Below are 12697 nucleotides of genomic sequence, written 5' to 3' on the forward strand. Positions count from 1 at the left end.
CAATAAAAGAGCTTCGTTACTGAAAAGCTATTTGATTCAGAGAATAGCGGCACTGCGATAACGCGAGCCGCCGAACGCAAAACCCATGGTCAGGTCAGCCGCCGTCTGATTTCTGTTGCGGCTAAAGGACCGTTATTATGGTAAGGATGAGGTGCGAGTGAGCCGAAGATCCTGAAAGATACATACGCGTTTTTTATGTGATGCTCTTAGTGATTATATGAACACAAATACATACAACATAAATATAATAATATTACTAATAACAATAATGATAATAGTAGTATAATTTATTATCATTTGTTACTGATGCAAATGCAAAAACTACCTTTTCTTTGTTATTTTGTGAACATAATTTATATGAAATTTGACCTTTCACCAGCGTAATTGCTCAGCAGTTAGTTCAGCATTGTCATGGCATCTCCTTACTAGTGTCCTCTACTATCACTGGTACAAATATCATACGGTTTTACTTTACCACCTATGAGATATTGCACTCTAAAAATCCCTCCAACAGCGAAAATTCAACAGACAATTATAATTTCTGTGAACTTTGACCTTTTACCAAAACAGTTCCTTAATAGGTGACCTCATCCTTGTCATATCATCTCCTTCCTAGTGTCCTGTACTATTACTGGTACATATATCATAACATTTTACTGTACCAACTTGGAGAAATTGCCCTCTAAAAACCTCTCCAACAGCAAAAACTAAATAGACAGTTAACATACCTCTGAAATTTGACCTTGGACCAAAACAGTTCCTTAATAGGTGACACCAGCAATTTCAAATCTTCTGCTTCATAGTGTCCTCTACCATCACTGGTACATATATAATAACATTTTACTGTACCAAATTGGAGAAATTACATTCTAAAAACCCCTCCAACAGTGAAAACTAAATAGACACTTAACATAGCTGTGAACTTTGACCAAAACATTTCCTTAATAGGTGACACCACCACACCAATATCTCACAGTTGGTACAGTAAAACCTTATAATATTTGTACCAGTGATACTACTGAACACTAGGAAGGAGAAGATATGAAAACCGTGATGTCACCTAGGTGTTTATTTTCGCTGATGGAGGGTTTTTATAGTGTCATTTCTCACAGTTGGTACAGTAAAATGTTATGATATATGTACCAGTAATAGTAGAAGACACTAGGAAGTAGAAGATATGAAATAGGTGGTGTCACCTATTAAGGAACTGTTTTGGTGAAAGGTCAAAGTTAACAGAAAATGTTAACATGTTTACATTTTACTGTTGGGTTTTTTAGAGTGCAATATCTCATAGGTGGTATAGTTATTTTGTCATTATTGTTATTAGTAATATTATATTTCTGTTGTCTGTTGTATGTTTTTGTGTTCTTATAATCACTAGCATAACAAAAAAACGCGTATGTATCTTTCAGGACCTTCGGCTCACTCGCACCTCGTCCTTACCATAATAACACTGCTTTAGGCGCAACAGAAATCAGACGGCGGCTGGCTTGACCAAGGTTTCGCATTCGGCGGCTCACGTTACCGCAGTGACGCTACCACCAAGCTACTGAGAAATGTAGTTAAACTAGTAACGGCTACTTGTAGCGACGCTAACGTTACTGCCCAACACTGCTAGTATTAACGTAGGCCTACTATTCGTAGGCTACGGAAGTATTCCTGTAATATTCATGGATGCACTGTCTGTATTACTAAAACACTAAGCATACCCTATTGTCATCTATCTGGCTGTGTAAGATTCTCTTAAGGCTATGTTTAAATAGCTGCATGGCTGGCTATCTGCATGACTGTCTACTGAGTATCCTGTTATTTTGTGACGATTGGAAGGACATTTATGATTTCATTCAAGAGTTTTGTGCCTGTATCGTTTTAATTAGTGCTCACCAGAAAGACTCCATGCAGTGCGCCCTACTGGTGCTGTGTTGTATTCATACCCCCATCCATCAACCAGTTGAGACTGGAGTGACGGGAAAAACAACAATGTTCCTGGAAGTAGCCCATAATATTCCCAGGTAAGGATGGGTCTGTGAAGACACACGAACCAGGCACAATTACCCTTAGATACAGCAGAGTGAGTAATATTTCTAACGTTAATTATTATTTATAATCATTATTCTTTTTCAATTGCGACATAAAATATGATTTCAGATCTGGAAAAGTATGCAGTATGACCCATAAGCCTTCACACCTCCGAGCGGTGAGACTCTCTGTTCTCTGCTGTGCGCTCCAGGAAGCGCTCTTCCTCCAGTGTGAGCTGCTGCTGCTGCGGCTGGACCAGCAAAAACAGCTTTGAACCGGTTTTGTCGCCGGTTACAAAGCAGTATGAAACGGATGCACTATACTCATTCTTGATGCAGAGTGTCTCTTAACACACTGGCATCAAAGATTCCAGCTTAGACAGGCGAGGAGTCCATGTGCGAGTCATTTGTAATGATTCTGTAAAAAGGGATATTAAAAAGAAAAACACCCTACATGGGAAGTTGCTGTAGAACGCGGAGCTCTGCAGGGTCCTGCTGCTGTTTCTGTAGATGCTGAGGTGAGTGCCGCTTGTTTTTACCAAAATAATATGCACAATGTACCTGTGCTTGTACTGAAGATAACGTGTTGGTGAAAATAGATATCTTAATCAATAATTAGCATGGTCACATAATGATTTTCGATGATATTGTTGTAGATTTTAATGAAAAAGAAGCATATTTACTGTCAAGTAAAATGCTGTAAGCCTGCTTTGTAAGCAAAGAAATCTGATGAGCTTTGCACCAACTTTTCCTCCCACACAAGATTGCCTCATTGTAAAAAGTGTGGCCATTGTTCCTGCAGTGGTGTATAAAGTTGCTCTGGGCTCAAGTTATTACTAATAGAGGAGTGAGAAACCTGGGTCAGCACAGGAGACAAGCCTCCCATTTGTCTTTTAAGGATCAGAGCTGAATCATGGAAGAAACAGGTTAAAGGTGTGTGTGTGTGGGGGGGGGGGGGGGGGGGGGGGGGGGGGCGCACAAAGCAGTGCAGTTTTCTTTACTTTCTCCTCCTCCAAGGTGTGGTTATAGAGACAGAAACAAAAGGGGCAGTTGCGTATGGGCAAGTTGCAGTCAGTCAGTGTTGAGAACCTCACACAGGTGACCTGTTTTGTCCCTCCCAGGAACCCCTCCCCTCTCAGAGCTGTAGCAGATCTCAGAGGGTAGCAGTAACATCGGCACCATGGCTCCATCTACTAAAGTGCTGGACGGAGGCTGCTGGGGATGGGCAATTGTTTTGGCCTCCTTCATGGCCCAGCTCCTGGCCTACGGATCACCCCAGTCGGTGGGTGTCCTGTACCCCGAGTGGCTGCATGCCTTCCAGGAGGGCAAGGGCATGACAGCCTGGGTGGGCTCCCTTGTGGCTGGAGTAGGACTAATTGCCAGTGAGTAGCGTACACTGTAATATTGTAATAATCCTTTGCATGGGTCCACATTGGGGTAAAAGAGCCAAGTTTATTAACGAGATGGATCAAGTTTTGGAGTCATGTTTGAGCAGCTTTTTAGATAGATAGATGCAAATGGCGAAAGATGTGTGTAATCCTTTAGCACTTTTTCCCTTCAGATTATTGTTTTTAGCATCTGATCATTCTATGCTGAGCTGTAGCTACATTGATGTTTAGGCACTAAATATCATTATGGGCAATATAAACTCAGCAAAAAAAAAAAGAAACACCCCTTTTTCAGGACACTGTATTTTATTTTAAAGATAATTCTGTAAAAAAGCAAATAACTTAACTTTACAGATCTTTATTGTAAAGGGTGTAAACAGTGTTTTTCATGCTTGTTCAATGAACCATAAACAATCTATTAACATGCACCTGTTGAATAGTCGTTGAGACACTGACAGCGTACAGATGGTAGGCAATTAAGGTCACAGTTATAAAAACTAAGAACACTAAAGAGACCTCTCTACTGACTCTGAAAAACACCAAAAGAAAGATGCACAGGGTCCCTGCTCATCTACGTGAACGTGCCTTAGGCGTGCAACAAGGAGGAACAAGGACTGCCGATGTTGCCAGGGCAATAAATTGCAATGTCTGTACTGTGAGATGCCTTAGAAAGCACAACAGGGAGACAGGAAGGACAGCTGATCGTCCTCACAGTGGCAGACCAAATGTGACAATGCCTGCACAGGACTACAGGGCCACACCAGATACTGATTATTACTTTTGATTTTGACCCCCTCTTAGTTCAGAGACACATTTTCCCCAACCTTGCTCAGTTTATGTCTTAGTTGTTGAATCTTTTTATGTTCATACAAATATTAACACATGTTAAGTTTCCTGACAATAAAAACAGTTGTAAGTGAGAGGACATCTCTTTTTTGCTGAGGATATTTGCTGACATGTGATTGTGTGATTGAGGTAGAGATATCTGCTTAGTGTTAGAGAACTTATCACTCACCTTTACACCTATCCTACAATTTCCTTCTCAATGATCATACCACATTATGCCGCTGATAGCAAAGCAGACCTAATTCTTGTTCAAAGTCTGTACAATGACTCCATGTACTACCTCAAAGGGGGCAATACAAACTGCCATCAAGGATATGTTTACTAGAGCAACAAGTGTTAAAGAGCTCACCTTATTGTCATGTGTCAACAGCATGGAGAGAAAAGGCAATGCAGTGACAATTAAAGCCGCAAGCAGCGTTGAGCAGGTCCTCGCACGTGTAATGCATCGAGGTGTGAGGCGGCCGCGTTGCAGATTCTGGAGCTCTGCCGGTGCGGCTGTGAATTTGCCACTCACTTCATACGCTGCACAGTGTTAATCATCACTTCCTGTGACCCCTTTGTGTCGCTACATAGCACTTGGCGCTATGACTATAACTAAATATTGGCATATGTTTGGGGCGTGACTGTTATCAAGCACGTAAAGTTTGGTGCAAATATGAGCATGTACACTGAAGTTACAACAACTTCCTCTTTCATGGCAAATCATTGATTTTGGATGCCACGCCACGGGCACGCCGTTTCACGAAAACTCACCGTTTGTACAACTTTTAATAATCGCATTTAATAATGTTGGCATGTACATGTGTTCAGGGCAGGACTCTTATTAAATGTGTAAAATTTGGCACAGATCTGAGCATGTACAGTCAAGTTATAACAACTTCCTGTGTCATAGTGAAGAGTTTAACTTCACCGCCACCACCATGCCATTAATTGCAAACTCACAAGTTTTACAACATGGCTCAATGTGTTAATGGTTTTCTGGGACAGTTTTGAAGTTGATACAGTATGTCCAACCTGCTAGGAGTAGTACGTTACAACATAAAACGTGTCATTTCCTGTTGCCAGCAGGTGGCGCTTTGACTTTCAGTGACTATTGGCACGTGGATGTGTTCAGGGCGTGATAATGCATCCCAAATTTGTTGCAGGTGTGAGCATGTAGACTGAAGTTACAACAACTTCCTTTTTTATGGCGAATTATCGATTTTGGACACCACGCCACGGGCACGCCATTCCACAAAAAGTCACCGTTTGTACAACGTTTAATCGTCAATGGGTTTGAAGTCAAGCGGACTAAATCCCTAGGAGGAGTAAATCGCCAAAAATTACCATTAAATCTAGTCCTGTTGGGTTTAGGAAATGGCTCCAAGAGGCTTTTTTGTACGTCTGGACACGATACACGTACCACAGAAATTTCGTACATGTAGGTGAAACTTTACCCAGGGGCTGCTCTGTAGGGGGCCATTCTGCCACGCCCCTGCGCGAAACCCATAAAATACGAAATTTTTCGGCGCGCCTGAATTATGTGCAAAACTTGGGGTTACTCTGCAAAGAAAGAAAGAAAGAAAGAAAAAATAATCCCTTCAGTTTCAATAGGGATCTCGGACGTTTCGTACTTGGGCCCTAAAAATGGGCACTTTGTGGCTCCCTGAGCAGAGTTGCCGTCATTGATTTTCTAGGAGAGCAAAATAAGTGCAAGTCATCCATGCCATGAATGTAGGAGGATCACTTAGCTCTTAATCTAACCACTGAGGGAGGAAAAGAAAGACAGATTGAGAGACAGATGGGGAGAGAAACGCAAACACTTGTGTTTGCTGCGCAAGGCTGTGTATATAAACTTACTTGAACCCAAACCTAAAGGAAAAGAGATAAAGAGAAGTGTCCGAAAATGTGACAACATGGTAAAAGCTGCCGTGTGAATGTAAGAATGACATGTTAAGAGAAACAAACCAAGAAAAACATTCTAACTCAGTAACCTTTCAGTAATGTCTGGGAATTATTAGAGAGGCATGCCCCACGGCTGTGTTGAGCAAACAGGATCAGTGATCAATAGTGGTCTTGGTTGACATTTATGTCTAAGGCAGAGCTCCCCCTCCAGCCTGGCTTCTTGCTGTCGTCTTTCTCAAAGGGGTGAGGTGAAAATCCCGACCGGACAGATCTGGCCTCAGGCCTGGCCAAGTCCTGGACGCATGTCCCAGCTGTCAGACAGCAGTACTGCAGTTCCTGCTGCACAACAACGGGGTCTTTCCTTGGCTTAGAGGGGAAGGAAACAGTAAATGTCACATGATGAATGAGTCAAGCAACCTCGGGATATGGGAGTATTCAGCAAGCCTTGAACGAAACATCTCGTCTTGGGTTTCAGTATTGCACTCTTCAGTATGTATCATGTAGCTCTAGGGAAGAGGTGGAAAAAGATTATAAATATATATGTGATACTGTCAGGCAGTGAGGGATAAGTAGATTTTCCAAACCGTAAATCTAATTAAAGTGGAAGAGGAAACTAGATATTGAGGAGTTGAACTATGAATCTGATTGGTTTGTGTAAAATGTTAAAGTAACATGTTAACATTGGACCTCTCAAGAGTCTCTTGTGTGAACACCTCTGACAGGTTGCCAGTTTGACCCTAATGTGGTGTGGCAGTGTCATGGTCAGTCGCAGCAGTGCTTTGTGAGATGGGGTTTGATTTTCTCAGAAACTCTTGTTTGTTATCCAGATTATAACACATTAAGCAGCACACTATCATTGTTATCCTTTGTTCCCAGAATATTTTTGTTCCTCAGTTACTCACCTTTTCCCTCTTTGTATCTCTTCCACTCCTTGACTGTCTCTGTCTCTTTTCTCTTCCCCTCAGGCCCTGTCTGCAGTGCCTGTGTGGACAACTTTGGGGCTCGTCCAGTGACCATCTTCAGTGGCGTAATGGTGGCAGGCGGCCTGATGCTCAGTGCCTTTGCTCCCAATGTCCAGTTCCTCATCTTTTCCTATGGGATTGTGGTTGGTAAGTGAACATAACATTAGGGTAGAGATGCACCGATTTGATACTGATATTGTATATCTGCCCGATACTTACTCAAATAGCTGGATCTATTCAGTTCAATTATGCAACATAGCATTTTGTTTTAAGTTAGGAAGCAATGCTTAAGTCAAGCCCAGATGTTGCCTTACACATAAAATAATGATTCACAGTATCTTCCTCACAGTGGGGAATACAGCTTATTCATTTTACACTGGTTTCAGATCAGTACTTGGCAATGGCCAATACCCAAAGCCCAGGTATTGGGATTGGTGTCAGGTGCATCGCTACCTTGGAAGACATCCTTCTACGTGTTATACAGTACTTTATCAGAGATAAGCCTGCAAAGAGGGTTGGGAGAAAAAAATGTGTTTGATGTTGCTGTGGTCATGGGAGTTAACTAAGCTTCTTATCCCTCTAACATATGAGAATCTTGTAACACATTGTTTAATCATTTGAAACAAGCAGGGGCATATGTCAAGTCCAACTATTACGCAACATGAGAGGCTGACTATATCATAAATGACCAGTTAATGAATACCATTGCCAGTTAAAGTATGTAGAATCACACCAAGACAAGATAAACGTTTGACATTGCTTTATGTATTTATTTTTTATAAGATGTTGACAGAAAAATAACATTGTGGTGTAGCCTGATTCCCATGTGACCCTTTATTACCTCAGCACCCCCACCATTGTGCCTGCATTGGCCCAGCACCACCTGTTATCACACATTAAGTGACAGCCCAGCCGTGTTTAATCCTGGTAAACCCTCCACAGCCAGCACTGCCTTTTGCACAGGCAGTACTGGAGAGAGGAGGCCATGCATATTTGAAGACAGTCATTTATTTTTAGAGATGCCCTTAGATGATGACTGTGGCTTTGGCTGTACATGCACATGCAGCTTGTTTATTGCTTATTGTTTACTTCCTTTATGTTTTGCTAATTATGTTGCACATACTTATGCATATACTTGTAAATACATATGTGTAATGATTTCTTGTGTTTATCCACTGAGAAACACTGACCACATTGTTGTTCTGTAGTCTTGTATGACCAAAACTGCAAAGTAGTACGCTAATATACATATTTATTGTTTTTTGCATCTTTCACCCGAGCTAATGGAAATTCTTCTTCTGTCCTCTTCTTGTCCTCTCTCCAACTATAGGCCTGGGTTGTGGTCTGGTCTATGCAGCCACGTTGACAATCACCTGTCAGTATTTTGACAAGAGACGTGGCCTTGCTCTCGGCATTGTCACCACAGGTATTGCAGTAGGGACAGTGACTAGATCTGGTTTGGCTGGGAATCAAAACTTGAATGAGAATTGTTTGAGAAGGTTGACTTTGAACTATATTTGACATAATTGCCTTTAATGAGAAGAGTTATTTGTAGCACCCAAAGTTTATTGAAGTTTAAATCATGGATTTAAATGTACTCCAGGTTACTAGTGCAACAGACCCAACTTCTGACCACACTCAACCACACCCATCACTGATGCTTGCTGTGGTCAGAGGTGAAACAGACTTAAAGTTAAAGTTATTAAAGCCACCATGTAGAATCTGAAATGTTCTGACTTTGGCGCCCCCCAGTGGCAGTATCAAAAAAGATATATTCAACATGGCAACACAGAGATGAATGAGCTAAAGGCTCACATCAACTCCAGTTTCAAGATTGTCTAATTTTTCTCCAAATAAAAACTCGTGCCAGATGAGTAATTTGAAAGGCTCTATACTGACAAAACGTTTTACACATAGTGGTTTTAATTTTTATTTTGATCTGTCACTTTCTTACATTGACTGAGTTTCTGTCTTGCTCTGCTCATTCAGGCACAAGTGTTGGAGCCTTCATCTATGCCAGCGCTCAGAACGAGCTGATTGTGTTGTACGGCCTGGATGGCTGCCTGCTAATCATCGGAGCTGTAGCACTAAACCTCATGGCCTGCGCCGGCTTCATGAGGCCCCTTAACATGCCAGGGTACTACCTCAAACAAAAAGCCGCCCTGGAACGCAACACGGAGGAGCATCTTTTTGAGAAGCCCCCATTGGATGACCTGAAGATCACAACAGGTTCCCCCACAACCACTCCAGAGAAATCTCTGACGGCGAAGGAGTTGCTTATCACCATTGATACCAAGGACTTGGCCATTCAGACAGAGAAGAAGAAACACGGCTTCTTGGCTGGGTTGGCCATCATGAAAGTCATCAAGAAGAAGCAGCAGGCATACTCCAAGTACATGCACTCCATGCATGAGATCCTGCAGGACCAAGCCATGGTGGCCTTCTGTATTGGTGTGTTCCTGTTCAGCCTTGGGGCGTTCCCTCCTGTACTCTTTATTGAGGATGTGGCACAGAGTCAAGGACTCATTGAAGAAGTTAGTGTCATTCCTTTGGTATCAATAGGGGCCATTGCCACTTGCGTGGGTAAACTAGTTCTGGGTATCCTGGTGGACATCAGGTGGATCAACAGCATCTATTTGTATGCCTTCACCATGTTTGCAGGAGGTGTGGCCCTGCTCCTTATCCCTATCACTAAGACGTATATGGGACTACAGATCCTTTCTGTCATCCTGGGTTTCTTCTCTGGAAACTGGTCTCTCACCTCCTACATTACTACTAAGATTGTCGGCTTGGACAGACTGACGCAAGCCCACGGCATCCTCATGTTCTTCGGGGGATTTGGGATCATGCTTGGACCCCCTGTTGTAGGTAGGAGAGCTTGTCTTTATCTAAATTTGTAAGCATTTCTACACTGGCAATTATTAGTTAGAGATAAACCCTGTTGTAAGGTCATGTTTTCAGAGACATTTCAAAAATCAAAATGTTAAATCAGGCAGGCAGGTAGTGCAAGGCAGAGGACATGTCGACTGCAATAAGGGGTCAGCTTGTCATTATTTCGCTGACTGCTGTACCTGCCAGGAATCCCTGCTGACTGCTCACAATGTCTTTTTCTCATCACTTTCCAGGGTGGTTCTTTGACTGGACGCAGTCATATGACCTGGCGTTCTACTTTAGTGGAACCTGTGTGGTGCTGGGAGCCTTAATTCTCTTTCTGCTCACCCTTCCCTGCTGGAATAGGAAACACTCCGAGAATGACAGACCAGATGTCCATTACACCAGCAACTGTGACAAAGTTGCCTCTGTAGCCTGAAAATGAGTACATTTCATAAGGACTCAGAGCTCACCCCTACTGTCCAGTATCTGTCCACTGATTAACTGTATGTGAACCACCTCTATAACGATTTTTCTTTTTTTTTCTCGACAATATAGGGGTCCTCCCCACCTTATTTCTGCTGCCAAGTTCTAATATACCAAAATACTTGCCAGAGGTTTTGAAATACAGGCCTTTCTGTACTTTGCCTGCATTGCTCAGGTTCAAACCATATATTGCAGATCTTTTTTAAAGGTTAGACTCTGTGTTGATTTTTTAAATTATTACCTCATTTTTCGAGGTCAACTGAACAATATTGTTCAACTCCCCAATTTGACATTGTGTTTATGTAAACTGATTTTCACTTCGCTGTAGCTCTGAAACCGTGCCGTTCATAACACTGGGAACAAAAACATCTGAAACCACTATAGATGCACAAAAACACTCCCTGGAATCTCACAGGGATTGGACTGAAGGAGGGGGCCCTTTTTGATAATTGTAATTTTAGCAACATTTTTATTTTGTATTTTTTGGTTTATATATATATATATATATATATATATATATATATATATACACTACACCACTATGTATCTTACCAAAGCATTAATGATAGTCAATGCCTGTCAACACATTATGCCTGTTGGAAAAATACAAAAGCCTTGCTTTATAGATAATGTTTGTTTTCAAGTGCATTGATTCAGTTTATACTTTTTTTAAAAATGAGTTTGAGTTTCACATACCTCCTGTTTCTGGATCACAAACACTTTTTGAATAAGTTATGCTGATTCAAAAACATGTAAGAACACTTGAGATGCTACAGTATTTCCGACATTAACAGCATGTTGATTCTCTTCGTGGCATGACTATCATGACCGGGCTGGTCCTTTTTCATCATGTTGTGTGTGTATATGTTTGTGTGTATGTTGTGTGTGTATGTACCTACACACGCATGTTCACATACTTTTGTATTAGCACTAGTTTGTAAAGTCCTATGTGCTAGTAACTTTTATATGCACAAAACCAACCATAGAGCTGTAAAAAATAGTTTGAGGTTTGAAGTTGATTATTGTGATTATAATTGTAATGAATACATTGCAATAGGCTTTTAAGAATCACTTGAATGTTAAAAATACCACTACAGATGTATTTTTGATAGTTCCAGTTTCAGGCGTAAGGATACATCTGGGACATTACTGTTTGCTTTTTGTGTTTGTAGAGGGTATTTACAAGGTGATGAGGTGCAATTAGTCCTGACCTAGAAGGTATGTTTGGTTGTCACTTTTTACTCTTATTTTTAATGCCAGTATTATACTATTTATGTATTTCTGCTATTATTTTATTTTAAAAGTGCCAATAAAAGACATTTGGATTTGGATTTAACATAACGTGTTTACAATGGATTTTGAACTTCCAAAACAGTTTTGTACTTACATGAAATGTACAAAACAATCTGAATAATATATATAACCATTATTATTTGTCTATATTATACTAAGTCCATTAACCGCAGATTGTTTGTTACCATTGATTGTTTTCCATGTAAAAGTTCATTCAACTGGTCTATTGGTCTACTGGTCTACTATTAAAACGCGTGAATCATCATTTGTTTTCTATAGCTCAATGTATGCTATAGTTAATACAGCCTACCATATATCCTTAAGAGATGTATTCATGTGGCAAACAGTAATTTTTAGTGTGTTTCTATTGCCTTAGCTAATCTTTCACAGCAATTTTCTCAAAATTACATGTTTCCTGGTCGCCAAGTCATTTTCCTCACCCTGCAAGGCAGTCATCATTATTGTACGCACTGTTTCTTAGTTCTTCTAGGAAGACTTACAGAGTTAAAAAAAAAAAAAAAAAAGAAGTTTAAATATGTATTTTATCATTCTCATTTTATGTGGTATTTTATCTGTAAATCTGTGGGGGGAAAGGGTCTGTCACACACATGACTGGTATATTTTGAATAAATCCATGAAGAAAATATATTTTGATAAACCTTTCTATAAATGTCTGGCCATTTGGAATATTTAATGAGGAAATACCTCATTTGCATATTAAAAATAAGAAACAAAAAGTTTCATTGTGATATGAGTAAAGTTGGGAAAATAGCCTATTTGACTGTCACCTTTAGCTCCTCTATCGGGAAACTTATCACACTGCTGGCTGGGGGAATGAGGATGCGAATAGTTTCAACACTTTACAGATAAAATAAAGTCATCCCGAGCAGGTCTGCTTCTCCTGGCAACGCTTCATCATGGTTACACTTGTGTCACATGACTAGCAACA

At 40.8% G+C, this 12697-nt stretch overlaps 1 protein-coding gene across 1 annotated transcript; it reads left to right on the forward strand.

Annotated features, from left to right (window-relative positions):
• Positions 1-1876: 1876 nt before the first annotated feature.
• On the forward strand, positions 1877-11793 carry LOC119917460 (monocarboxylate transporter 9-like). Its single transcript, XM_038737795.1, has 7 exons — positions 1877-2012; positions 2149-2536; positions 3140-3400; positions 7102-7245; positions 8429-8524; positions 9088-9966; positions 10224-11793. The coding sequence occupies exons 3-7, from the start codon at positions 3199-3201 to the stop codon at positions 10406-10408; spliced, it is 1506 nt and encodes a 501-aa protein (XP_038593723.1). The 5' UTR covers positions 1877-2012; positions 2149-2536; positions 3140-3198; the 3' UTR covers positions 10409-11793.
• The last annotated feature ends 904 nt before the right edge of the window (positions 11794-12697 follow it).

Source organism: Micropterus salmoides, unplaced genomic scaffold, assembly GCF_014851395.1.
Source record: "Micropterus salmoides isolate LMB-PRFRI ecotype aquatic unplaced genomic scaffold, ASM1485139v1 Ms_hic_scaffold_22, whole genome shotgun sequence".
Lineage (NCBI taxonomy): Eukaryota > Metazoa > Chordata > Actinopteri > Centrarchiformes > Centrarchidae > Micropterus > Micropterus salmoides.

Bases quoted from the DNA above. Each gene is read 5' to 3' on its own strand.
- LOC119917460 (XM_038737795.1), top strand. From the start codon at position 3,199: ATGGCTCCATCTACTAAAGTGCTGGACGGAGGCTGCTGGGGATGGGCA. The intron at 3,401-7,101 runs GTGAGTAGCGTA...TCTTCCCCTCAG, and splicing joins TGGAGTAGGACTAATTGCCA to GCCCTGTCTGCAGTGCCTGT. The intron at 8,525-9,087 runs GTATTGCAGTAG...CTGCTCATTCAG, and splicing joins TCTCGGCATTGTCACCACAG to GCACAAGTGTTGGAGCCTTC.